Here is a 26,115-nt window from a genome sequence, read left to right on the forward strand (position 1 = left end):
CTATGTTAAATTGTAAATTACACATCAACTATAGTGCTCACTAGAATAAATTCTAACAATTAATACCACTATGGCACTTTACACTTATCAACACAGTCTTTTTGATAAATATAATAATCTTGACTTCAGATTTCCGGTGTGCTTATTAATTCTTTGCTTCATAAACTACACCTCTCCGCTGTATCGTTTCTAACAGTGGGAATCCTCATTAGTCTAGATTAATAATTTTTTTTGCTTTTTCACTTTTTGTTCTTATTACTTTTTTAACTTTGCACTTATCTTATCTTCCAGGCTTTCTCACTGGTTTGCAAACCATTAATAAGCACACCGGAAATCTGAAGTCAAGATTATTATATTTATCAAAAAGACTGTGTTGATAAGTGTAAAGTGCCATAGTGGTATTAATTGTTAAATTGTGAAAAATGCTGCTAGCAATACTGTTCCTGTTTTCTATAACTAAACCAGTAGTATCAATTGGAATCTTCTTTTGTGTACTGTCAGTCTTAGGATGTTTCATAATGAATGAAAACACCATTTTGATAGTTTCTCTGTCTCCCTGTCCTTGTCTATATTTGTATCAATACCTGCTTCAATGAGTTTAATAGACAAGCAGGGAATTAAAATGAGACTCATGTTGGACGATTCATCTGACTTGCTTATTTACCTTTATGTGCAAAAGTTATAGATATTTGCATGTATATATTAATGCATATGTAATTCACTGCTTGCTGTCAACAATTCTAGCTCCTCCCATTAGGCCAAGGCCATGCCCACATCACGTGGTCTACTATTTCAGCTTACTAGAGGATCAGTACATATATTGAAATATGAAGACCATAAAACATATGGGTTATACTGGAAGTGTCCACGTCTCCCATTTGTTCTCCACACCGTCCAGCCCGTAATGAGATTTTCTTTTGGCTCTGGCATAGGGTCAGCTTCTCTCTGTTTTCTCCATAGCCCGCCTCGCATTAAAGATGAACCCAATGATGATAGTTTATACACTCCACCCAAAGAGAATTCCAAACCTCTGAAGAGATTTCGAGATGAGGATAGGTAAGTCATTGGCAGGAGGAAAGGACTTTTGCTCTTTTATTAAAGCAATAACATTAGTCTTCCTTTTCCGAAGGGATAGTTGTATAGAAGCACCAATACTCTCTTCTTTAACCATGGGGAAGAGGGGTTGGTGAATGTTTAGGGCTGGAGCCATAGGAACAGGCAGAGGAATGAGTTACTGTTGTCACCGAGAAAAGTTCAGTGGGTCAATTTAGCTTCAATTTCTGCTTTGTTCTGCAAATTGCAATTCCAATTTATGTGCCCCTTTACAAATAATACTTTTGAATATTTCAAAATAGTATTAAATAACCCATGTCGAGTATCCCTGCATTTTATGTAGATCACATTGCCATTTCCCTTTAAGAATTGGCTTCAGTGTCTGCCATAAAGTACATGTATTAAAAAAGTGTGTTGCTCTGCACCTGCTATTTGTGACTTTTACCAAACGGTGCAATACGGTGCATTTGTTTGAAAATCCCATGTACAGGCAGGTGCTGTATTCCTCAAATGGCCTAAGCATACCCAATTACCCCACTTTAAAAAGAAATTAATTATGGAAGCTCAGTCATATCCCTTAACTGGTTAGAGGAGGGTACATTTCAACCAAGCCATCTTACCTGTGAAAATTAGTCCTTTAATTTTGGCCAGGCAAGTAAAGAGGGCTCTTTTGTTAATTATGAGTTGTGACTTTATACCTGAGTTTACCTCCTTGTGAAATCCTGAGGTAAGGGAAACAAGTCCTGGGACCTTGCTAGTTACATGCATGCAGACATTCAGTTAGAATTTTAATTTGAGTAGGGATAGGCTAGTCTGAATAATGAGGTATGTTTATCATAATCCCACAAACCTCTCAGTAATTTTATTTGGGCAATTAGTTCAGACACGTTATGGATTCTGATTTATAAATCAGTTGAGATTTCCCTGGAGTCATCCAGTTTTCTTAAGTGGGAAGGAATGTGTATGCCTTGTGGAATCCTTCCTGTCCAGGACAGAAGAGATGTGTTTTTGATGACCTAAGGGAATGACCCTAGTTTTGGAGGGACAAATGCAGTCTCTGAAGTATTGCATGCATTTCATAAATCACTCAAAAAGCAGTTAACGGCAAGCATTAAAGGAGAGTATGTCTTTCGTTTAGTTGTGATCAAAAACCCAAGAAAATAAAAACTGAAGATAACAAGAAGACAAAGAAGCGGAAACAGGAAAATGAAGAGGTACTATATAATATAGAAAGATTTTAATATAAGTTTCTTGTCTTGGTGATGTAATGTGACAGCCTGGAAAGTCAGATCTTCCAGTTGCCCATAGAGCAGGTGCTGCACATGCAAGAACAATGCAAGTGTCCCGCATACCTTAAGCTCTCTGTGGATAGACCAGTAAGAGAGCTTATGTCAGATGAGACCACTAACAAGATGATGCAAAGCTTTTACTTATGCAGACCACTCCAGAATGTGGATTCCTGTTGGACAGTTATTGCCAATTTCTCTTTGACCACATCACATTTCCTGCTCCTTATCTTGCCCATCTAACCTTTCGCTGCTCATTTCTCTATCAACTAGCCGTTGAGGCCGTAAAAACGGGCTAGTATAGGAGGGGGGGGGGGGGTTTGAAAGGCCCCTTCTCTTCGGTGCTGCAAGGCCCCCCCCCCCCCCCCCCCCGCCGCCGATCTCGCCGCTGCCCCTCCGAGGTCACCGCTACGGGCCCCCCCCCCCCCCCCCACCCGGAGTTGCCACCACCCCTCCACCCGGGCCGGGCCCTCGCTTCGCTATTGAAACAGCGCGGGAACGCAGCACACAGCTCAGATGAGCTGCCGTCCTTCTCTGCCTGTGTCGGCGGGACACAGGCAGGGAAGGAAGGCCGACGGCAGCTGAGCTGTGTGCTGCGTTCCCGCGCTGTTTCAATAGCGGAGTGAGGGCCCGACCCGGGGGGAGTGGTGGTGGCGACCTTGGGGGGTGGGGGGGGGAAGCGGTAGCGATGGCGGTTTCGTCCCTCCCCTTGCGCAGTAGAGACCCTCTCTGTCCCGCCCCCGTCATCACGTATTGACGCGGGGGCGGGACAGAGAGGGTCTTTACTGCGCATTTGCGAGTGAGTTTGGTCACTCGTCGTTTATATGTTTGATATACTAGTCCAGGCTCTTCATCCTAATTAGACTACTAATTCCCACTCTCAAAGGTTCAGACTTGTCTTTCCCAAGTTGTTATTAGCATTTGTATAGCGCTACCAGACACATGCAGCGCTGAACACCTAACACAGAGAGACAGTCCCTGCTCAATAGAGCTTACAATCTAAGTTCCCCAATCCTATTTTATAATTCACCTTACTGCTTAATGCACCTCCTTGTTTGACTATTTACATATACGCCTCTTGCAGTGATAGTTCTTTGCTTCCCTTCATTTCATTTCTATGCTATGCCCTGTGTACAATTTTTTGCTTAAAACTAATTTCATCTCCATCATGTCCTTCTTTTCTCTGTTCTTCATCATTCTCTCCAACCTCTGTTTTTTGGGAGGAGGAAAGGGCATCTGTGTGATGCTTTGATAATCCAGCCTCACTTCACCCCCACTCTTGTCACATACAGCTATAAACTAGACTGAGATTTCAAGTTTATTTTTGCATGTGCTATTGGTTTTCTCAGACCTTTGAGTTGCACTTGTGCACAGAAGATCAGGGAAGTGGCAGTGTTGACCCATTCTATATTTGCAGTAGACATTAGATACAACAGAATAAGTAAGAAGCTATCAGCCATTCTTTTCCAAATAAATTATTTCAGACTTAAAGCTGGAAAAAATTTAGACTGCTCAGGAGGAGAAGACCTTAAACATTCCCTGCATCTCACCTGTTGGAGGAGTGGCCTAGTGGTTAGGGTGGTGGACTTTGGTCCTGGGGAACTGAGGAACTGAGTTCGATTCCCACTTCAGGCACAGGCAGCTCCTTGTGACTCTGGGCAAGTCACTTAACCCTCCATTGCCCCATGTAAGCCGCCATGAGTGGGAAAGCGCGGGGTACAAATGTAACAAAAATAAAAAATAAAGACAAAAGTTTTCAATATTGAGTGCTAAACAGAGATTGCTGACTCAATAAAATAGCAAATTTTGTAGCTTGCAAGATTCTCCACAGTTTTTTTCGGCAATCCTACATTTCTTGTAACTTTTTTTTTTTTCACTTCTTAAATTGTTGAGTGGGGATACAGGGCTGAATGATTCTAGCCCAAATTTGCCAGATAGAGTTCCCCTTGTGGACTGAAATGTCAGACTGGGAGGGAAAGGGAACTGGGACTTGATATACTGCCTTTCTGAGGTTTTTGCAACTACATTCAAAGCGGTTTACATATATTCAGGTACTTATTTTGTACCAGGGGCAATGGAGGGTTAAGTGACTTGCCCAGAGTCACAAGGAGCTGCAGTGGGAATCGAACTTAGTTCCCCAGGAACAAAGTCCACTTCACTAACCACTAGGCTACTCCTCCACTCTGAGGGCTCCTGAATGTATGGAATTTTCTTGTGATATGCTAAAATAAATCCACTACAGTCCCGGTAAGTTTTTGTGAGTTTTCACATTTTTACAGCAGTTGCCTTTATTGGTTATAAGAATCCAGGAGTGAGATTGTGCTGTCTGACTCGATGTAAAGGGCATCAACAGGGGTAAAACAGTTTTGTGGTTAAACTTTCTGTAAACATAGACCTGAATCCAAGCAGCAGAATCTGCATCTGTTGGGTGCATTTCCTTGTGCATGATGGAACTTCAAGTAAGAGAAAGCTTATGGCTGATAAAAGCTAGTGCAGTTTCCATTAGAAAGCTATAGAGTGATATTTGGGCAAACCCCATATTTTCAATATGAGAACACTCTGGTGATTTAGGCCTTGACTGTTCTGGTTATTTCAGATGTAAAGAAAGGGAAAACTGAAAACTTTTACAGGTATTAGGTCATTCACACTGCAGTCATACATGAGTGCTTTGTAAACCCAGCATTAGACAGCTGGAGAATGTGTTTGTCAGCTATGATCTCTGTAGGGAGGAGAAAAAAAACAGTTCATTTCCTCCTCCTTTTTCATTTTTTACACAGCATTTAACTTTCCTATTCTCTGTATGCAGGACATCAAACCCAAGAAATCTAAGAGCAAAAGCAAACAAAATGCCCAGGCTGACACCAAGAAGAAAATAAAAAAAGAAGAGGAACAAAAATGGAAATGGTAAATGGGATTTGATTCAGCTTTTGTAGGGTACTTTTCATTGTTTGCTATGACCAAACTAGAGATAATAAGGGTCCTATATTCCAAAATATTCAAACAGATCTGGTACATCTGCAAATAAGTCTGTATCAAGTCTTACCTTAAAATAATGATAGTCTCTGCTGAAAGCGGTGGCGTACCAAGGGGGGGGGGGGCGGTCCGCCCTGGGTGCACGCCGCTGGGGGTGCCTGCGCCCCTGTCGGCTCTTCGGTTTCATGCTTCCTTTGCCCCGGAACAGGTTACTTCCTTTCTGGGGCAGAGGGAGCATGAAAACGAAGAGCCGACGGGCGCGGCACCCGGGGGAGGCATTGCACTGTTCCGGGGGGGGGGGGGGGGCGCATCGGCGATCCGCCCCGGGTGTCAACCCCCCTAGGAACGCCACTGGCTGAAAGTCATTCATCTGGTCTCTGCCCTTTCTCCTTTCTGTCTCCTGCCTTCAGCTGTTTAATTTATAGAAGAAAAGCAGTGCACTGGTGTTGCACAAGGTAGTCATAAGTACAAGACTGAATTTAAAAGCTAGTTGTCTGTATGGCACAGGGCAGGGAAGGGGATTGGGGGTCACCAGTAATCAATAAGTGGTGGTGTGAAGAGAAGTGAGTCACCCTGTCTCCCAGAGGTTTCTGTCTTCAGTGGCCATTCCTAGATCTTCCCCCTTCTTTCTTAGCTCTAGGCCCACCAGTATTACCACAGTCATTTCAGCCACGGGGGGGGGGGGAATAAGAGTAGCAGGCATAATAACTTAAGAAACTCAGTACAAGCTGGCGCAGTCAGGCTGTGTGAAAGCCTCCATCCTTCAATGTTTTTGGTTTTTTTAAATTTATTTATAAGTTTGCAAGTTATGCAAGCAAAAACACTTACTAAAGCAACACAGGTAACAATAGAAACATTAGGAAAACTGTACAAAGAATATCGTTTAAAAATTTTTCTTAGACCAACAAAAGAGAAGACAGGAGTCTAGAAACAAAATGGAGATTCCAGGTAAATAGAAGAACAAAAGAAAAAGCAATTACACAATACTCAAATTTCCCGTTACAATATAATACATCCTGCCAAAACTTAACTCCAACAGATCTTCTTAAGGTCCAAAAAAGCTCTGTTGTGCTGGAACAAAAAAAAGGTATACTTGTTCCCCAAATAGTGAACCAAGCACTTGCATGGTTGGTCAGCAAGAACGTAGCACCCAAATTCTTAGTGCGCACATGGCCAAAATTTCTTTCCTTCTAACCTTTGTAACATTCAGGTATAGCCACAGTTTTTGCCCACAAAAAGTCATTTGCAAATACTTAAAAAAAAAAAAAAAAACGGTGTAATACATTACAAGTGTTGTATAATTGGGAGGCTCGATGTGCTTGTCTAACTGCAAAGCGGAAGGCCAGATTTTGGTTGGTTTGGGAGCCCTTTGTACAATGTCTTTCTCATAGGTCACATGACCTCCTTCTAAATACCCTATCTATGTAATCTTTGCTGGGGCAGGTCCCTATGGGTGGTTCCTTGTTTTTTTTTTTTTTGACGGAAAAGGGTGGGGGTGGAGGGGTTCCTGAAGAGATTATTTAAAATGGACAGCTTCCTAAAGGAAAAGTCCATAGACCGTTATTAAATGGACTTGGGGAAAATCCACTATTTCTGGGATAAGCAGTATAAAATGTTTTGTACATTTTGGGGATCTTGACGGGTATTTGTGACCTGGATTGGCCACTGTTGGAAACAGGATGCTGGGCTCGATGGACCTTTGGTCTTTCCCAGTATGGCAATACTTATGTACTTGGGATTCTGAATGGAATCTTGCTACTCTCTTTGGGGTTCTACATGGAATGTTGCTACACTTTGAAATTCTGCATGGAATCTTGTTATTCTTTAGAATTCTAGAATCTTGCTACTCTTTGGGTTCTACATGGAATGTTGCTACTGTTTGGGTTTCTGCCAGGTACTTGTGACCTGGATTGGCCACTGTTGGAAACAGGATGCTGGGCTCGATGGACCTTTGGTCTTTCCCAGTATGGCAATACTTATGTACTTATGTAAAATGGTTGATGACAGGCATTGTGAATCCTTTTTGCTATGTTTGTTGTAATGACACTACTACTACTATTTAACATTTCTAGAGCGCTACAAAGTGTACGCAGCGCTGTACAAACACAGAAGAAAGACAGTCCCTGCTCAAAGAGCTTACAATCTAATAGACAAAAATAGACACTATGGTTTATGTTGTAGTCATCAATAAAAACTATTGAACTAAAAAAAATAAAACTTTTAACACAACATTCAAATCTTGTTCAAAAGCAAATGACACCAATAGGGTTGCTCTATCCTGGACATCCGACAGTGAATCTTCCAAAACTACAGAAAGATCTTTTAACTCATTGTCCTTAATTGCTTGTATTTGAGCCCCAACGGTATGACCTGCTGTTTCTTTAGAGGAAACAAGCAAGTAAAAAACCCGATTCACCCTCCATAGATTTCTGTGGTCACAGGAAACCCTATGAACAGGAGGGCAGGGTACAACTTTCATAGAGCCTCATATTGTGTGTCATCTCAGACTCCACGAGGGTGCAGGACGTTTGCAGGGTGGAGATGTGGTCATCCCTTCATTCCTTTGTGGAGCATTACAGGTTGGACGTATCTTTTGGGGCTTCTGTGTTAGCCCAGGGCCTGTTAAGTACTGCTTCGATATTTCCCACTAGTTGGACATGGTCTGGAGCAGACGATAAGGAAGGAGAAATTAGGTCTTGCACGCTAATTTGCTTTTCTTGAGTCGCTCCAGGCCATTCCCACTACCCACCTGGGCCGTGGTTGCAGAGCTGCGTCTGGTCTGACCTTTACTTGCATTTAGTGATCCGGTGAAGTGCTTTATGTCTTGCTGTTTTCTCCCCTGGACTTTGTTGGGGGTTTCTGCTGTTAGATCCTGTTCTCCGTTTGGGTTCTACCTGGTTTGCTTTGTTATAGCATCTTATTTCACTTCTATGCCGATCATATCCTTCTGCTTTTCCCTACAGATTCATACAACTCATCTCTTGGCCTGCTTCAGACCTGTTAACCTGGCTAAATGATCACACATTTATTCTAAACAAAGGCAAAACTGTAGCATGTTGGTTGGGTGTTCTGTCCACCCCTTCAACTTCTTTGCATTTTTTCAATATGTCAATCAGTCCAAACAAAAGTTTTAGGTACCTTGGTGTAGCTTTGGATTCTTGCTTGACATTCTCCCCGCAAATTTCCACTCTCTGTAAAACAGGGTTGTTTTTTTTTATTCCGACAACTAAGGTCTGTTCATAATTATTTTGATAAAAAAAACTTTTCATTCTTTGGTCCTATCTCTCTTAATCTCTCGACTTGATTACTGGAACATAATTCTTGTGCTGTTCAAAAGTAAACTTGAAGCAACTTCAACTGTTGCAAAATACCACTGCAAAACTCATCTATCGTGCATGTAGATACGATCATGTTTCTCCCTTATTCCAAGAACTCATTGGCTGCCTGTGACTAAACATTTAATTTTTAAATTGCTTACACTCACATTTAAAGCTTACAGAATCAATTTACCTGAGTACCTATCCACATTCAACAAAGAGAGTCCAGATCTCCCACAAAAATACACAAGAAGCCAACAAGTCAAGCGGAAGATATCCAGTCTGTTTTTTAAATAGTAGCGCTTTTCACCATAGTAGACTTGAAAGTCTATGCTGGATTTGGATTGTACTAGCGCTTTCTTTTCTTGGTATTGTTTTTTTATTTTTGTTACATTTGTACCCCGCGCTTTCCCACTCACGGCAGGCTCAATGCGGCAGGCAATGGAGGGTTAAAGTGACTTGCCCAGATCGTTTTGCTTATTAAGTACTTTTGGAAGGATTATCCATATCTGCCGAATTTGAAGACCCCTGAAGAAGGCCTTTTCGGCCGAAACACGGACCGTGTTGGGTCCCAATAAATCATTTTGGCTTTTAACATCCGTGACTTCAGTCTGGTCCTTCTCGATATCTTCCACTTGACTTGTTGGCAACCTATCCACATTCACCATTCCATATTCCCCTTCTCGTCTACTCCGCTCATTAAATGACCATCGTTTGGTCTTGACAAGTCCAAAACAAGCACAATTAGAATTTACCTGCCATCATGTGTTCTATTTTTTGACACCTTCCTACTGGAACTGTCTTCCACTTCCTATCTGTGCAGAAACAACTTTTTAAAGGTTTTTTAAAAGCCCTAAAAACATATCTTTTTGAGCAAACCTTTAGTTAAATAGATCACTTGGTTTGGGGGGAGTGTCACTTCAGCTGCCACAGATTGCTCCTTCTGAGCTTTTCTCCTTCCTGTTGGGTTATACTTATTTGTCTTTGAAGATTAATTGACACTACTGGCGTACAGTAGAACCTGTCCTATCATTTATATTGCAGTTCCTTTCAAAATTTCTGTTAAATGTTATTTTTGATTGTAAACCGCCCTGATCCGCGAGTCAGCCTGGGCGGTATAGCAAGTTTCAATAAACTATAAATACTGAAGGGGGGTCAGTGTTGCACAGGGGCTTATACAGTATTGCTAATCAGTAATTCTCAGTCTCCCTCTGCTGGTAGGAGTGCATATACCTGCTAGTCGAGAATAGATGGATTGACTCAAGGAAAGCAAACTAGCATGCAAGATCTAATTTCTCCTCCGGGAATGTCTGTAGAAAACACGTGTCTGGCAGGGAATGACAACTGTCTGGCAGACAGGCCGAGTTGGATTCTTCAACCTCACAAGTGGTCTTTGGAAGAGAGTGTTGCCCAGAAGATCTTTTGAGAGTGGGATGTGTTTTCTTATGTGATTGTTAATCTGTGTGGTTTTTATCTTTTTATCTGTGTGCTTGTAATCTGCCTAAGAATTTAGGCAGACTGCAAATCTAATAAGATAGAATACAGAGTAAATCACCACTCAATACAACAAAAACGTTGCTTAGTTCTTCTCCAGACTAAGATCACAGAATAGACAGCCTTGGTTACTTGTTCCTCCATTAGGGGCAGAGCCTTCTGTATGTATCTGCTCCAATACCTCTCTCTGCGAAAACTCTTCTGAATCTTGAGCAGCATCAAGGTACCATGATACTGATCGCCCCTTACTGACCAAAACAGATACGGTTCTCACTTCTGGAGCTTCAGAGAACTTGTTAAATTGGAATATTTTCCAACACTTATTATTCAAGATTGAGGGACTCTGCTACATCCTGGCATTCAGTCCCTAGCCCTCACATCTTAGATGTTGAGATGGTAGTATTGAATTCTCTGAACTCACCAGACAATATGTCTCTGGGTTCTTTTGGCTTCCAGAAGAATTTCCAATAGAAGATCTTATGATTTTAAGTGGCAGAAGTTTGCCATCTATTGTGAAAACTAGATCTTAGATCTGTTTTCCTATTTCACATAAAAACTGAATGCCTCTACATCTGAGTCACGCCTCAAAACCAACTTTGTTAGGATTCACCTTAGTCCACTTGGCGCTTACAGTCATCATATAAAAGATAAGCCCATCTCTATTCAGCCTGCAGTTCAATTTATTCGAGCATTAGTTCAGTTGAAGCTTTCCATGAAGCTTCCTGCAGTGTCACAGGACCTCAGAGTTGTTTTCTCACAGCTGATGAAAAGTTCTTGAGCCTGTAGTTGCTTCCCAAGCTGCCTGACCTGAAAGGTCCTATTTTGTGGTTTTGGTCACTTCAGCCTGCAGCTTATCCACCTTACACACAATATTTTTCAGCAACAGAGTGATCTTGCACAAACATCCTAAGTTCTAAGGTAGTTTGAGGTTTGTTTGTTTTTTTTGTTACATTTGTACCCTGCGCTTTCCCACTCATGGCAGGCTGAATGCGGCTTACATGGAGCAATGGAGGGTTAAGTGACTTGCCCAGAGTCACAAGGAGCTGCCTGTGCCGGGAATCGAACTCAGTTCCTCAGTTCCCCAGGACCAAAGTCCACCACCCTAACCACTAGGCCACTCCTAGTTCCATCTTAAAACAATAGTTCTGCCAATGTTTTTTCAAAACGTCATTCCCCCAAAAGTGAAAGTGTACTGCACACTTTGGAGTGCAAGAGAGCCTTGAACTTCTGTTTGGAGCAGACTAAAACTCATAAAAAGTCCACCCAGTTTTTTTGTTTCTTTGACCCAAACAGTGTTTGGGACTGCCATCAGCAAGCACGCTCTTTCAAATTGGCTAGCAGACTGCATTGCCTTTACCATGTAGGCCTCACTCTTGAAAGTCAAGTTACACCTCGTAATGTTAGAGCTGTGGCCACATTTGTAACCACCACTACTACTACTAATCATTTCTATAGCACTACTAGACGTATGCAGTGCTGTACACTTGAACATGAAGAGACAGTCCCTGCTCAACAGAGCTTACAATCTAATTAGGACAGACAAACAGGACAAATAAGGCCTTAAGGACAAAGAGTAGCAAGATTCCGGAATCCCAAACAGTAGCAAGATTCCGTATAGAATCCCAAAGACAACTACTACTACTACTTATCATTTCTAAAGCGCTACTAGACATACGCAGCGCTGTACACTTGAACATGAAAAGACAGTCCCTGCTCGACAGAGCTTACAATCTGATTAGGACAGACAAACAGGACAAACAAGAGATAAGGGAATATTAAAGTGAGGATGATAAAATAAGGGTTCTGAACAAGTGGCAGGTGTACGGTTTGCCATCATTAATCTACTGTATTTCAAAATTAGTTATCCCATGATCTTTCTTCAGGCAGTTTAAAAAAAAAAAAAACAGATTTAGAATCTCAGACCACTTAAGAATTTGTTGCACCAGACCAGTATGGTAGGACATGTGCCAGTTTTTGGCCTATTGCATCCAAAGGAGCACTTGGCATGGATCGGTTCCTTGGCACAGTATTCTCCCAACCCATCTCCACTATTAATATTTTATTTATTTATTCATTGCATTTTTATCCCACATTTTCCCACCTCTTTGCAGGCTCAATGTGGCTTACAATACATGATTAGTGGAAATATGTTAGAAAATCTTGTTCAACATGATAATGATGACGCATGATAGTAGTGTTGCAAGCAGATATAATAAAATAGTACAGGATATATGCGAAGAAGTTGTGTGTATTCATATTGGTTGATCCTTGTGGTATGCCTTGTCAAAGAGATGGGTCTTCAGGAGTTTGCGGAAGCTCATTAGTTCGTGGATCGCCTTTAGGTTGCGCGGCAATGCGTTCCATAACTGTGTGCTCACGTATGTAAAGTTTGACGCGTGCGTTAGTTTGTATTTTAGACCTTTGCAATTAGGGAAGTGCAGATTAAGGAATGTGCGGGAAGATCTTTTGGCATTCCTGGGTGGTAAGTCTGTCATCTGACATGTAGGCTGGCGCATCTCCGTGAATGATTTTGTGAACCAGGGAGCATGTTTTGAACGTGATGCGTTCTTTAAGTGGGAGCCAGTGTAATTTTTCTCGTAGGGTATTTAGCACTTTCATATTTTCTTACCGAATATGAGCCTGGCTGCAGTGTTCTGGGCTGTCTGAAGTTTCTTGATTATTTGCTCTTTACAACTGGCGTAGAGTGCGTTGCAGTAGTCTAGATGACTGAGCACCATTGATTGTATCAGATTTCGGAAAACAGTCCTTGGGAAGTAAAAAGGTCTCTTTTTTTTAATTTCCACATTGAGTGAAACATCTTCTTGGTTGTGTTCTTCGCGTGGCTTTCAAGTGTTAGGTGTCGGTCGATGGTAACTCCGAGAATTTTTAGGGTATCAGCAGAGTAATAACACTGCATCAGAAACCCCAAAAAACATATAATCAGATTTTCATTGAATTTTGTTCCTTTATGGGCTGAGGAAGTGCTGCCATCTTGTGGTATCTTTCTTTGTTTTAGTATTGATTGCTTATCCTCCCTTGGAGTCATCACTAGGCTTCTGGAATGCACGAGTCTTGTCCCAGATGTAAGGGAAGGGGTTGTGCGTCTCTAAAGATGTGTGTGGGTGATGGAGCCAAATGTGCCGTCAATATAAAATAGGTTGTCCATTTTTAATTTGTCTTTTTGGATCAACAGTTTTAGTCAAATTTGTTGATCTGAAAAGACAAATTAAAAATTGGCATCCTATTTTATATTTGCTTGTGTCCATTTTCTATTCTGTTCTACATAGTAACATAGTAGATGACGGCAGATAAGTCCATAAGCCATTATTAAGATGGACTTGGGAAAATCTACTGCTTATATCTAGGATAACTCACAAAATATATAGGAGAATATTTTCAGAAACACATATAACGGATGTAAGGTAGGGTCTCATACCTTAAAGCACGGCTACTATTCACATCACTCCCGTGGTGAATCTATGCTCGTGCATCAAAATATAATCATTGACTCATACCTCCACCGTCCTATACTTAACTTTTACTACAATAAAATTAATCTACTGTAGAGTATAAACAAGACACTTAGCTCAGCAAACTTGCGCTCCTTATAACCAGTGTGCCTGTGTGCCACGACAGGTGCCTGTTTCGCAACACTTCGTCAGAGGGGACTCTCACACCATCTGGCCTGAAAAATCATAAACGTGTCTTAGATTAAACATCAAACAACCGTGTTTCCTCAAAACTTATCTCAGAGTAACGGACTTACTGTTGTGTGTCTCATCATAGCTGACCGCTGTATACTCAAAAGATGGCGACTACAACGCCCTTTAACTACTACTGTGTACGGAAACAGCTGAAACTCGTATCCGCATCTCATCAGCAGGACTGGTGCTTTACAAAAAACAGCCCCACTGCAAATACGTGTTGAGACCCTCTGGTTCCACCGTGTCTAGTTGGTGGATCCAAAAGGTCTCACGTTGTAACAGTTTCCTGTTGAAATCTCCCCCTCTATCTGATGGCTCAACTTTGGGATCCACCGACTAGACACGGTGGAACCAGAGGCTCTCACCGCGTATTTGCAGTGGGGCTGTTTTTTGTAAAGCACTAGTCCCGCTGATGAGATGCGGATATGAGTTTCAGCTGTTTCCGTACACAGTAGTAGTTAAAGGGCGTTGTAGTCGCCATCTTTTGAGTATACAGCGGTCAGCTATGATGAGACACACAACAGTAAGTCCGTTACTCTGAGATAAGTTTTGAAGAAACACGGTTGTTTGATGTTTAATCTAAGACACGTTTATGATTTTTCAGGCCAGATGGTGAGAGTTCCCTTTGACGAAGCGTTGCGAAACAGGCACCTGTCGGGGCACACAGGCACACTGGTTATAAGGAGCGCAAGTTCGCTGAGCTAGGTGTCTTGTTTATACTCTACAGTAGATTAATTTTATTGTAGTAAGAGTTAAGTATAGGACGGTGGAGGTATGAGTCAATGATTATATTTTGATGCACGAGCATAGATTCACCACGGGAGTGATGTGAATAGTAGCCGTGCTTTAAGGTATGAGACCCTACCTTACATCCGTTATATAAGTGTTTCTGAAAATATTCTCCTATATTTTTTGTGAGTTATAATAGAAGTGGAGGAGAAAATAAAAGCCACACAGATTTTTGACAAGTATTTCTAGGATAAGCAGCATAAAATCTGTTTTACTCTTTTGGGATTTGCCGGGTATTTGTGACCTGGATTGGCCACTGCTGGAAACAGGATACTGGGCTTGATGGACCTTTGGTCTGTCCCAATATGGCAACACTTAGGTTCTTATTTAAAACAATATTCAATTATCGTTAGCATAATACTTTGTATGTTTTCATAGTCTAACAAAAACTCAAATTAGAAGAAATTTGTCATGGATATAAAAGGAAAGCATTCCAGTGCTTAGTTGCTTTGAATTGGAAAGAGGAATCGAAATTAATTTAAATTGAATTCCTCTACTAGTAATGATAGAGTGTGTAAAATACTCTGGACTGAGACCATGGAGCGTATTAAAAATTATGCAAGCCATTTATGCTTCACCTGACGAAAATATGCCTAGAGTAAAATCAGGGAGACAGGGTTGGGGGGTTGCAGTGTTTCAAATAACCCACCCTTAATGCCTCCAAGAACTGAGGCCTGGAAAGCGTTATAGCCTCAAAGAGAAAATAAGGGCAAATATAGGAAGCATAGCAACCTAACCTTGAAAGCCGATAAATGCCATGTGGCCTATACATCCTGTGCATCCATGCCATCTACTATCCCTGCCTCAGAGATCCTATGTTCTTGTCCCGATTGCTTTAATTCAGATACAGTCTTCATGTCCACCGAGGGACCATTCCACAAATTCATCACTCCTTCCATGAAGAAGTATGTCCTCAGGTTATCCTAAGTTGGTCCACTTTCACTTTCATTCCATGCCTCCTTGTTCCAGAGCTTCCTTTCAATTGAAAGAGACACGCCTCTTGTACATTTATGCCGCAGAGGTATTTATGTCTGTATCATATGTCCCCTCTCCTGGCCGTCTCCCAAAATATACATATTGAGATCTTTGCCTTTTCCCACACACTTTATGGCAAAAAACACTGACTAGTTTAGTTGTGGCCTTCTGGACTGACTCCATCCTGTTTAAGTCTTTTTCAAGGTGTGGGTTCCAGAATCATACATGGTACTCTTAATGAAGTCTTGCCAGAGACCTAGGTCAGAAGTTCAAATAAGTTTGATTAGGTTTGGTAGCTGTTACAATGTCAGAGGTAGGGGGTTTGGACCTAAAGTGGTGCTGGATCAATTCTAGGAACACACATGCTTATCTACCCAGGATGATAGAAAATCAGTGAGGAAGACAACAGAAGGAGCAATATGCGATCAAGCTTCTATAGCTGGCAGTTGGGGTCTGGCTGTATCTGCTAGCAGTTTACTATGTTATGTGTTCATTTATCAATATAAGGACTGAGCTGGGCGGACTTCTACGCTCTGTCCCACAAACAACAAAGTATATAATATCATATTCATTATTGACTTAATCTAGAATTGAGAATGAGTGTGACTGTTGGGCAGACTGGGTGGGCCATTCAGGTCTTTATCTGTCATCACTATGTTTGTATTCTTGATATGAAGTAGCATTTTGTATACGTTTTCTGCTAGGCTGTTTGCTTAATGAAGTAAAGAAGTCTTGCAGATTCCTGGGAATTTTGGACTGTAATTGATTCTCATACTGAGAACTTATTTTTGAACCAAAGTGGGCAGGTAGGGTAGTGGAATGTTCACCGTCATTTCTCTCTCTGTAAAGGTGGGAAGAAGAACGTTATGCTGATGGCATTAAATGGAAATTCCTTGAACACAAAGGTCCCATCTTTGCTCCACCATATGAGTCACTGCCAGACAAGGTGAAGTTTTACTATGATGGTGAGTATCGTTGGCCATTTTATGGAACCTGGTGGATTAGAATAACTATGCTGCATAGCTTAAGGTTGGTCTCCACAGTGGTAAACTGGTTTAGAAACTGGTTTTGTGATAGGCAACATAGGATAGCCTTTAAAGGTATATATCTCAAGAAAAGAGGGGGGATCAGTCCTGGATCTGTTTCTCTTTTCGTGAGTAACACTGAAAATGTTTTTATCTAGATGATTCTAAAATCTGCAGTAGAGTTGGCAATCTAGATGATGTAGGCATTAGAAGTGATCCAAGGAGACCTAAGTAGACAAGAATTAGGCAGCTAAGGTTTATTACAAAAAAAAGATATACAGTCATGTGTTTGTAGTACAAATGTCTAAGCCCACTTTCTCAGGGTACTCCCTGTTTGGGTACAGAACCTCCTAGCACAGTCAGGAAAAACTTAATACAGTCCCAGTCAGTCTTCTCTAAAAGGGAGAAGCATACACTGGGGCCTAAGGGGATCATAGTCATGCGAGGAAAGAATCTTTACAACATAAGTGTCCCAAAAGAGAAAAGTTGAGTTGCTGAAAAATAATCTGCTTGAGAATTTGGGTATTTTGCCCTTTGTACATCCATATGTTGTGTATCTGTTTTATCAACGTAAAAGCCAGATTGTTAAAATAACAAAAGATTAGCTATCTGGGTGCACTAATAAGTGTTCATTGCAGTCTTCCTGTAGTAACTGTATCAGGAATTGGATGCTGTGGGCCAGCTGGCTGTTAAACCTGAGCAGTTGGGTTGGTACTGCTAGTAAATGTTCTAATGGCTGCTGAATTTCCAGGGAAAGCCACGAAGCTGAGCCCCAAAGCTGAAGAAGTTGCGACTTTCTTTGCAAAAATGCTTGACCATGAGTACACTACAAAAGAGATCTTTAGGAAAAACTTCTTCAAAGACTGGAAAAAGGTATGGTGGATGACAAATTAGAACCTAAACAGCAATGGTATGGCTGCATCTGACTTCCAGACAGGGCAGTATAAGGGCATTGGGCACTCTAGACAAACTCACGAACCAAAGAATAGGATGGGTGGGCTCTTCCAGGGTACACAAGGGAGACACAAAAGTTCTTGTACTTGGTATTTTATTCGACACAATGGCTTTGTTTTGGTGCATGGACGCCTGCCTCAGGTGTTTAGAAAAGGTACATATAAACAAAACAATATATAAACATATCGATAACACAGTATATGAAAAAGCAACCTTAATATGTATATGAACAAATAAATATTTCATTTGAACAATGAAACAATAAATAACTAAAAAAAATGCTAAATCAAAGATATAATGAAATCTGCAAAAATATTGGATTATTGTATATTAGCAGGGCTTTAAAAGATAAAATGTATGATTGTGACAAGTGTGTTTTTTAAACCTGTAATATTGCATTTATTAACTCTTGAAATGCATTTCTCTAGTTCAGCCAGCAGGTGGTGCATGTTTTATGTTAAAGCTGTTATAGAAAAGTGCATGCCCTCTTTTAGTTTCACTCAGTGAAGAAGTGAATCTACAATACTGTGAGCAGTATACTTTTAAAACTTGGCGCTGATCGGCTTGGAGTTTGAAAGTACCCAGCAGTTGTTGCTGGCTGTTGCTTCAGTCTTAGCCCGGGAGAAAAGAGAGAGAGATCATTTTGCTGAGGCTCGATGAATTATATATGTCCTGATCTTCCCAGGTACTGTTCAGACAGTATGCAAATGTTAATGTTATAATTGATCCATGTTTCAGTTACCTGTTAATGTTTGCTAATTACACTATTTTGTTCCACTGTTCAATGTAAGACGACAATATTTAGTTTATTGTTTATCCTGGTAGTTTGTGTTTTGGGTCTGTGAGTGCTTTCTGGGAACTGAGAACACTGGGAGTATGGCTCCAGTAACCTAGAAATCACTGGGAATAATTTGAGAGCGGAAGATTCGCCCAGAGGCAGTTGCGATTCAAGAGCAAGAGCGGCAGGTGCAAGCAGACCTGAGCTGTGCTGGGGATAGACCCTCTAGGTGGCTGTGGGGTAACCCCAGGCAGGTGGCTAGGCGTTTTGTGACAATGATGATATAATAAATCTATATCATCAAAAATGGATATGTAAGATGCAGTAAAAGATAAAATGGTATATCTAATTACATTTGTTAAAATTACTCAGACAAAATTTAGGACCTCATGTAATCTATAAAATCGTGTCAGTGGGGCTACCAAAATAAAATGGATCAAAGTGCATGGTTTCTATAGTATGCCATTCATAAGTACCAAAAGGATGCAAATAGCGTAATAATGCTAAAGCCTAGGAATGTGGGGAAAAATATATATATATATACAGTGGAGCACCGTTAGTACGCGGTGTTCGACAGGCATGGCTATGTAACTGTGTACTATCGGTGCACTTATTACTGGAACAATAATGAAATATTACAGCGTCAAGATGTTGCTTTGCTTCATTTCCAAGCCAAGGAAGTTTGTTGTAGCTACCGCAAGGTCATTTCCAATACAGCCTACCATCGAGTACCATGCATTTAATTTTATGATTTTGGAAGGCAGGTTTTTACTGTGTATAAAACAATCAGGCGCTTTAATGGTGTGTGTACTAACTGTGCTCCACTTTGTGTGTGTATATATATATATAATTTTTTTTTTTAATGTATACAAAATGTACAGAGTGTGTAATATTGTCTTCAAAACAAAAAAAACAATCAGGGACCACAATACTACTTAGCTATTGCAAATTGAGAAAGAAAGCGCAGATACCGACCTGAGATTACTGCAACGCAGTACTGTAGGGAAACAAAAACTCAATGTCCTAAATAGGAGAAGTAATCTGTGACTAAAGGTAAAAGAGGAGTAAGGAATATCTCGCGTAAGCTAGCAGACTCCAAAATGTACATCCTAAAGATCTACGTTAACTCTGTCAGCTGTGAAAAGTAGTGGTAGAAAGGTAGTGACTCCGTGCCGAGCAATGATGAATGGAGAAGATACATACTAAAATACCTACTGAAACAAGCGAGTCGGTGCTTAATTGAAACAAACATTGTGTGTAAGGGGTAAAAAAAGAAACGCACCAACCAGACAAAGAATTCACTGAGAGTGACCATTGTTCTATGCCGAGAGATAAACGGAACGACACACTCGTGTATGTGGCACCAGAAAAAAAAAACAAAAATCTAAAGACGTGCATATGCATGTCAAAAAAGGTGGGCTTTAAAATGGTGGGGTGTGTAATACAGAAATAATACAAAACAAGTAATGTATATGATGTTGCATAAAATGAATGTCAGGCTGCAGATAGGTCATAAAACATATAATAAAGTATGCCATTCATAAGTTATGGAGGGATAGATATGTGCAGCAAAAATATTGAATGTGATTTGAGTGGAGGAGTAGACTAGTGGTGGCTGGTTCAAATCCCACTGCTGCGATCTTGGGCAAGTCACTTTAACCCTCCATTGCCTCAGGTACAAAATTAGATTGTGAGCCCTCCAGGGACAGGGATATATACCCATTGTACCTGAATGTACATAAGTACATAAGTACATAAGTAGTGCCATACTGGGAAAGACCAAAGGTCCATCTAGCCCAGCATCCTGTCACCGACAGTGGCCAATCCAGGTCAAGGGCACCTGGCACGCTCCCCAAACGTAAAAACATTCCAGACAAGTTATACCTAAAAATGCGGAATTTTTCCAAGTCCATTTAATAGCGGTCTATGGACTTGTCCTTTAGGAATCTATCTAACCCCTTTTTAAACTCCGTCAAGCTAACCGCCCGTACCACGTTCTCCGGCAACGAATTCCAGAGTCTAATTACACGTTGGGTGAAGAAAAATTTTCTCCGATTCGTTTTAAATTTACCACACTGTAGCTTCAACTCATGCCCTCTAGTCCTAGTATTTTTGGATAGCGTGAACAGTCGCTTCACATCCACCCGATCCATTCCACTCATTATTTTATACACTTCTATCATATCTCCCCTCAGCCGTCTCTTCTCCAAGCTGAAAAGCCCTAGCCTTCTCAGCCTCTCTTCATAGGAAAGTCGTCCCATCCCCACTATCATTTTCGTCGCCCTTCGCTGTACCTTTTCCAATTCTACTATATCTTTTTTGAGATACGGAGACCAGTACTGAACACAATACTCCAGGTGCGGTCGCACCATGGAGCGATACAACGCATTATAACATCCGCACACCTGGACTCCATACCCTTCCTAATAACACCCAACATTCTATTCGCTTTCCTAGCCGCAGCAGCACACTGAGCAGAAGGTTTCAGCGTATCATCGACGACGACACCCAGATCCCTTTCTTGATCCGTAACTCCTAACGTGGAACCTTGCAAGACGTAGCTATAATTCGGGTTCCTCTTACCCACATGCATCACTTTGCACTTGTCAACATTGAACTTCATCTGCCACTTGCACGCCCATTCTCCCAGTCTCGCAAGGTCCTCCTGTAATCGTTCACATTCCTCCTGCGACTTGACGACCCTGAATAATTTTGTGTCATCGGCGAATTTAATTACCTCACTAGTTATTCCCATCTCTAGGTCATTTATAAATACATTAAAAAGCAACGGACTCACCTTGAGCTACTACTGAAAAAGGTGTGATTAGAATAACATTTATGAATGAAAGATCTACAAATTGTACAAAACATGCTGGGGATATTGAGTCAAAAAACAAACATAGATTGACAGCGCTGTATAAACAATTACGAGAGAAAAAGTGCAGGTTCCAACCTACATACGAGGAAACAAAATTGTAAAGCAGCAATCTACTTTCTCAAAAATGAAAGTGGGTCGGTGAACAAGGTAAAAGAATGATAATTTAGCTAACAGAATCGAAAATGTACTTCTAAAGGATAACCGGCTATTCTCTCAACTTTGAAAAACGTTTTTTAGAAAAAAAATCGTGATCTAGTGAGGTGCAATATAAACCGAAGAGAATTTGTGCTGATCAACCATTTAAAAAGCTGTGAAACAACGCTCAGTTTAGCAAACAATGTGTGTGGGCACTAAAACTTACTAAACAAAAAAAAAAATGCAGCTTCAATTCTTCAAGTGATCACGAAGAATAATCATCGGACTACGCCGAGAGTTAAACAGGAGAACGCACTGAAGCTAAGTAAATTTAAATGTGGCGCCAATAACAGTGGAAGGGCATCTGCATGCATGTCAGAATAAAATCACATAGAGTCAGCTTAGAACCAGTGACTTGTGGAATGTTGTGTGACAACAGAAATACAAAAAAAATATAAAGGTAATTGTACATATGGAGAATTCATTAAACCAGAAAAACAGAATACTGAGCGAGCTGAGAATGAAGGACAAATGCTAATGTGATCTCTCTAAAAAAAAAAAAAAAAAAAAATGCAAATATCAATAGTGCAAGGTGTAATTATGTCTGAACTTGATTGAATTGATCTTGCGCGAAGCAAAAGACGCGATCACCTTATAAACAGAACTAGGATATACAAATATAAAGGCGCTTTTTCCTAGTGGTGTATGTTCAAAATGGAGGTGTGTGTGTAATATATGTATATATCAAAAAAATAGGATTTGTATATAGATAAATGATCCCTGTGACAAAGACAATAATGTCTAAAGTCGTATTATCTATATAAACTAGTAAAAAAGGCCCGTTTCTGGAAGGAATGAAACGGGCGCTAGCAAGGTTTTCCTGGGAGTGTGTATGTTTGAGAGAGAGAGCCAGAGTGAATGTGCGGGTGTGTGACAAAGTGAGACTGTCTGTGTGACAAGTGTGTGTGTGTGAGAATGAGAGTGTGTGACAGGGCCCCCTCCCCTGTTCCTAATGCCCCTCACCCCGTTCCCTCCCCTCCTTTTCTTCCTCCTTCCCACACTTTGGGTTCCTTAAGGCTTTCAAAAGTCTATGTACCCCCGTGGCCCTAACGCCCAGTATCCGGATACCCCACCGCTTTCCTCCTCACCCCTCCCCCAAGATGTAATACTTTCACGTCCTTCATTTTTTTTAAAAAGTGTCATCTACCCTGTGTACAAATGCCCGGCATTTAGATTGTGTTCCTCTCGTAAATTTTCATTTCTTTCATTCATTCAGAACTTGTCCCCCCCCCCCCCCCCCCCGAACACTTTTGGTTTCTTCAGTCTTTTAAAACTCTCCTATCAACCCTGTGTCCTAATGGCCAGCACTCAGATTGTTTTGCTTTGCCAAATTGTCTGTCACTGAGGTCAGTATGTGCCTGCCTAGCAGACTACTTCCGGCAGGCACGGTCCCAGGCACATCCTGTTGGAGGTGAGAATTATTATATAGGATAATTCTCACCTGTTAACATTCTGAAGCTCACTCTGTGGGAGGGAAACACTGAAGGCTAGGCTGTCAGCTCACTCACTCTCACTCATGCACCACTCCGGACATAATTCGCTACCCCAACGTTCTAAATGAAGCCTCCAAACCGGAAGTGTGAGGCTCCAGAGATATCCGTTTTGCCCATAGCTCAAAAACGGAAGTGTGAGGCGTCCTGTGCCCCGCCCTCCACTCAGAATGTCATCACGAGGAGGGCGGAGCACATTCCAGGAAACGAGATGTCCGCCTGCCCACCCTCAACGATGGGTGCCCCGCTCTCTTGTCAAAACGTCATCACGACGTTTGGCGCGACATCGACGGCGGGGCGGGGAAACAACGCGATCACGTCACCAGTGGGGCAGGGACTGCAGAAGCCTCGGAGAATCGGCAACAAAAACGTCATCCTCGACGGCGGGGCAGGGAAGGCAGTCACGCAACGCGATCACGTCGACGGCGGGGTGGGGAACCCACAAGCCACGGAGAATCGCCAACAGCAAAAAAAAAAAAAAAAACCTGTCATGGGGGACCGAATGACCCAAGCAACTTGTGCCTGGAAGGTGGGGGGGGGGGGGGGGGGGAGGAAAGGAAAACTTTGCTAGCGCCCGTTTCATGCTCTTCGGAAACGGGCCTTTCTTACTAATATTAGACTAAAGAGGAACAGGAATAAGGCAAAATAAATGCCTTTAGAAATATATGCAAGAAATAAAAGCTAATTTTGTAATAAAAGTATTGTTGCTTCTGTATGTAAGTGTAGTATAATCATACAATGAATTGAGATGTACTAATTGCCAATACACTTCTGTTCCATTATTCTGTGTTGTCTTTTGACATCAAACATATAAACGGCGAGTGACCGTACTCACTCGCAAATGCGCAGTAGAGACCTCTGCCCCGCCCCCACGTCAATACATGATGACGGGAGGCGGAACACAGAGGGTCTGTACTGCGCATTAATGCTGAGGGAGGGACACCGCCGTCTAACGCTCCCCCCACCCGAGTCGCCGCCGCCACCCACCTTCTACCCGGTCGGGCCCTCGCTCCGCTATTGAAACAGCGAGGGTCCGGGAACGCAGCACTGAGCTCTGCTGAGCTGCCGACATCACCCTTCCTTCTTCTCTGCCTCTGTCCCGCCCTCGACGACGTTACGTCACACGAGGGCAGGACAGGCAGAGAAGAAGAACGAAGGCCGACGTCGGCAGCTCAGCAGAGCTCAGTGCTGCGTTCCCGGACCCTCGCTGTTTCAATAGCGGAGCGAGGGCCCGGCCGGGTGGAAGGTGGGTGGTGACGGCTCGGTGGGGGGGCGCGAACTCGGAGGGGGAGGGGCAGCGACGAACTCGGCTGTGGGGGCGGGCCTTTCAACCCCCCCCTTCCTATAATAGCCCGTTTTTACGGGCTCAAAGTCTAGTATTTTCAATAAAATACCAAGTACAAGAACTTCTGCGTCTCCCTTGTGTACAATGGAAGAGCCTACCCACCCTACTCTGTGGTTCATTTGTATTACGGTCATAGGGGTAGAGCGTTCCTCCACGTTTTATGGCCGATCTCCATCCTAGACAAACTGTCAACTTTCCCCTTCAGTTAACTTTCCAGTTCCTACCACCTCCCTCTATTCCTCTCCCCCTCCTACACACACACAATTTTCAAAATTAAACAATATTATCCATCCCATATTGATTCTATATAATCACATAATTGGACAGCGTACTTTTTAATATTAAACAGTTAAAACCACAAGTTGTTTGTTCTGTTTATGTGGCTGTTAGGATCTGTCTTGCTTTGGCTGCAGCTACTCTTTGTGGTTCCTTTCCCAGAAAATGCTGCTCTAGGCAACCGCCTAGTTTTCCTAATGGCTAAGCCATCCCTGTTTCCAGGAAGGTTGGTATTACCTGCAAAAGAGAAACCATGGTAAAAACCTGAGCATAGTTGAGCATGGGGAGGCTTCTTATTTTGAACAGCCACCTCACTAATTTGGGTGGCTTTGTGGGCTATGATAAAACTTGACAAGAAAACATAAAAGGGATTTGGGGTATTTGACTCTTACAAAACCAATACTTAATTCAAGCGGAAGTTAAAAGTTGACATGACCTGCCAGTAGAAGAGGTAGAAGCCAGCACTGTTGGAAAGAGGAGGGTTGAGAGGTAGAAGGTAGTTGGGGATAGGGAGAGCTGGTGTTGGTTTTTATATGGGAATATGTATGTTCCTTTGCTCAGGGTGATAGAAGCTAAAAGGAAGAAGCTCTACTATGTAGGCTGGATGGGACCAATGATTCTTTCCTTATCCTGTTAGACCAGTCCAAAACAATGGTTTGCAAACCCCTACCAGCAGATGGAGGTAGAGAACTGAAGTTTTCTAGTGACATCACAAGTATAAGAGCTGATGCAGCTTGGAACTCTCCAGTATTTCTCTACGTTCAGCGGATGGTATAGGTTGGATTGGTTCAGCAGGTTTATTTGTCTCTGCTTGACGCCTAGGATGCAGTCCCCCTCCTGTGTTTGTTGCGGTAGAGTCCTTTTGGCTGGTATTGCTCAGTGATTCATGCTGTTTCCTGGGTATATAAAGATGTTCGAAAATGTAAATTAAAAAAAAAAATGGAGATGGAGAAAGTGAAGGCAGCTGAAAGCAGGACAGGCACCAGCAGCAGAGATTCCTGGAGACCCGTCCCTGGCAGGGTGATGCAGGAAGGTTGGGTCTAAAGGGGGAGAGGTTTGTTCAGTCACCTCTCAAGGATGCCTAGGGGAGAGTGGTGCAGGGACTGCAAGAGCTGACGGCAGAGCAGTGCTGTCTGCTCCTTTTTCCCCATTTGTGATGGGGATAGTCGGGGGGGGGGGATGGTATCCCAGACCAAACCTCCTCTCCTCTCCCCCCCCCCTCGGAAGAATTACAGCGATGCTACATTGCCTAAATCAGTCCCTGCCGGCCGTGATTCTCTCATATTTGGCAGAAACCGTGGCCATTTTACCACCAACCCATCAAAGTTTGCAGTTGGGGCTGCAGGGCATGCAGCACACAAAACCAGGGATGCAAATGTGTCCCACTCCCACCCAGTGGATAAGCCAAGGATGAGGGGGAGTCCTCTTGGGATCTCCAGGGGCTCTAGAGCCATAGTTGTTGCAGGCCATTATGGACTATGTCCGCTAGGCCATAACTGCTACTATGAGAAGCCTTTTGAGCAAATTGCTTTGCAGCTTTATTTTCATAGGTATCACAAGATGCAATGAAGTTCTTTTGTCAG

The 26,115-nt window shown here is 42.2% G+C and overlaps 1 protein-coding gene across 1 annotated transcript in view; it reads left to right on the forward strand.

Moving 5' to 3' along the window:
• TOP1 (DNA topoisomerase I) overlaps window positions 1–26,115 on the forward strand; it is a 148,646-nt gene that overhangs the window by 66,442 nt on the left and 56,089 nt on the right. Inside the window, exons 6-10 of the mRNA XM_030213569.1 lie at window positions 961–1,056; window positions 2,192–2,267; window positions 5,146–5,243; window positions 16,441–16,556; window positions 17,368–17,489. Of these exons, the coding sequence (XP_030069429.1) occupies window positions 961–1,056; window positions 2,192–2,267; window positions 5,146–5,243; window positions 16,441–16,556; window positions 17,368–17,489 (508 nt within the window). The remainder of the gene's footprint in view (window positions 1–960; window positions 1,057–2,191; window positions 2,268–5,145; window positions 5,244–16,440; window positions 16,557–17,367; window positions 17,490–26,115) is intronic.

Source organism: Microcaecilia unicolor, chromosome 8 (assembly GCF_901765095.1).
Source record: "Microcaecilia unicolor chromosome 8, aMicUni1.1, whole genome shotgun sequence".
NCBI classification, from domain to species: Eukaryota; Metazoa; Chordata; class Amphibia; order Gymnophiona; family Siphonopidae; genus Microcaecilia; species Microcaecilia unicolor.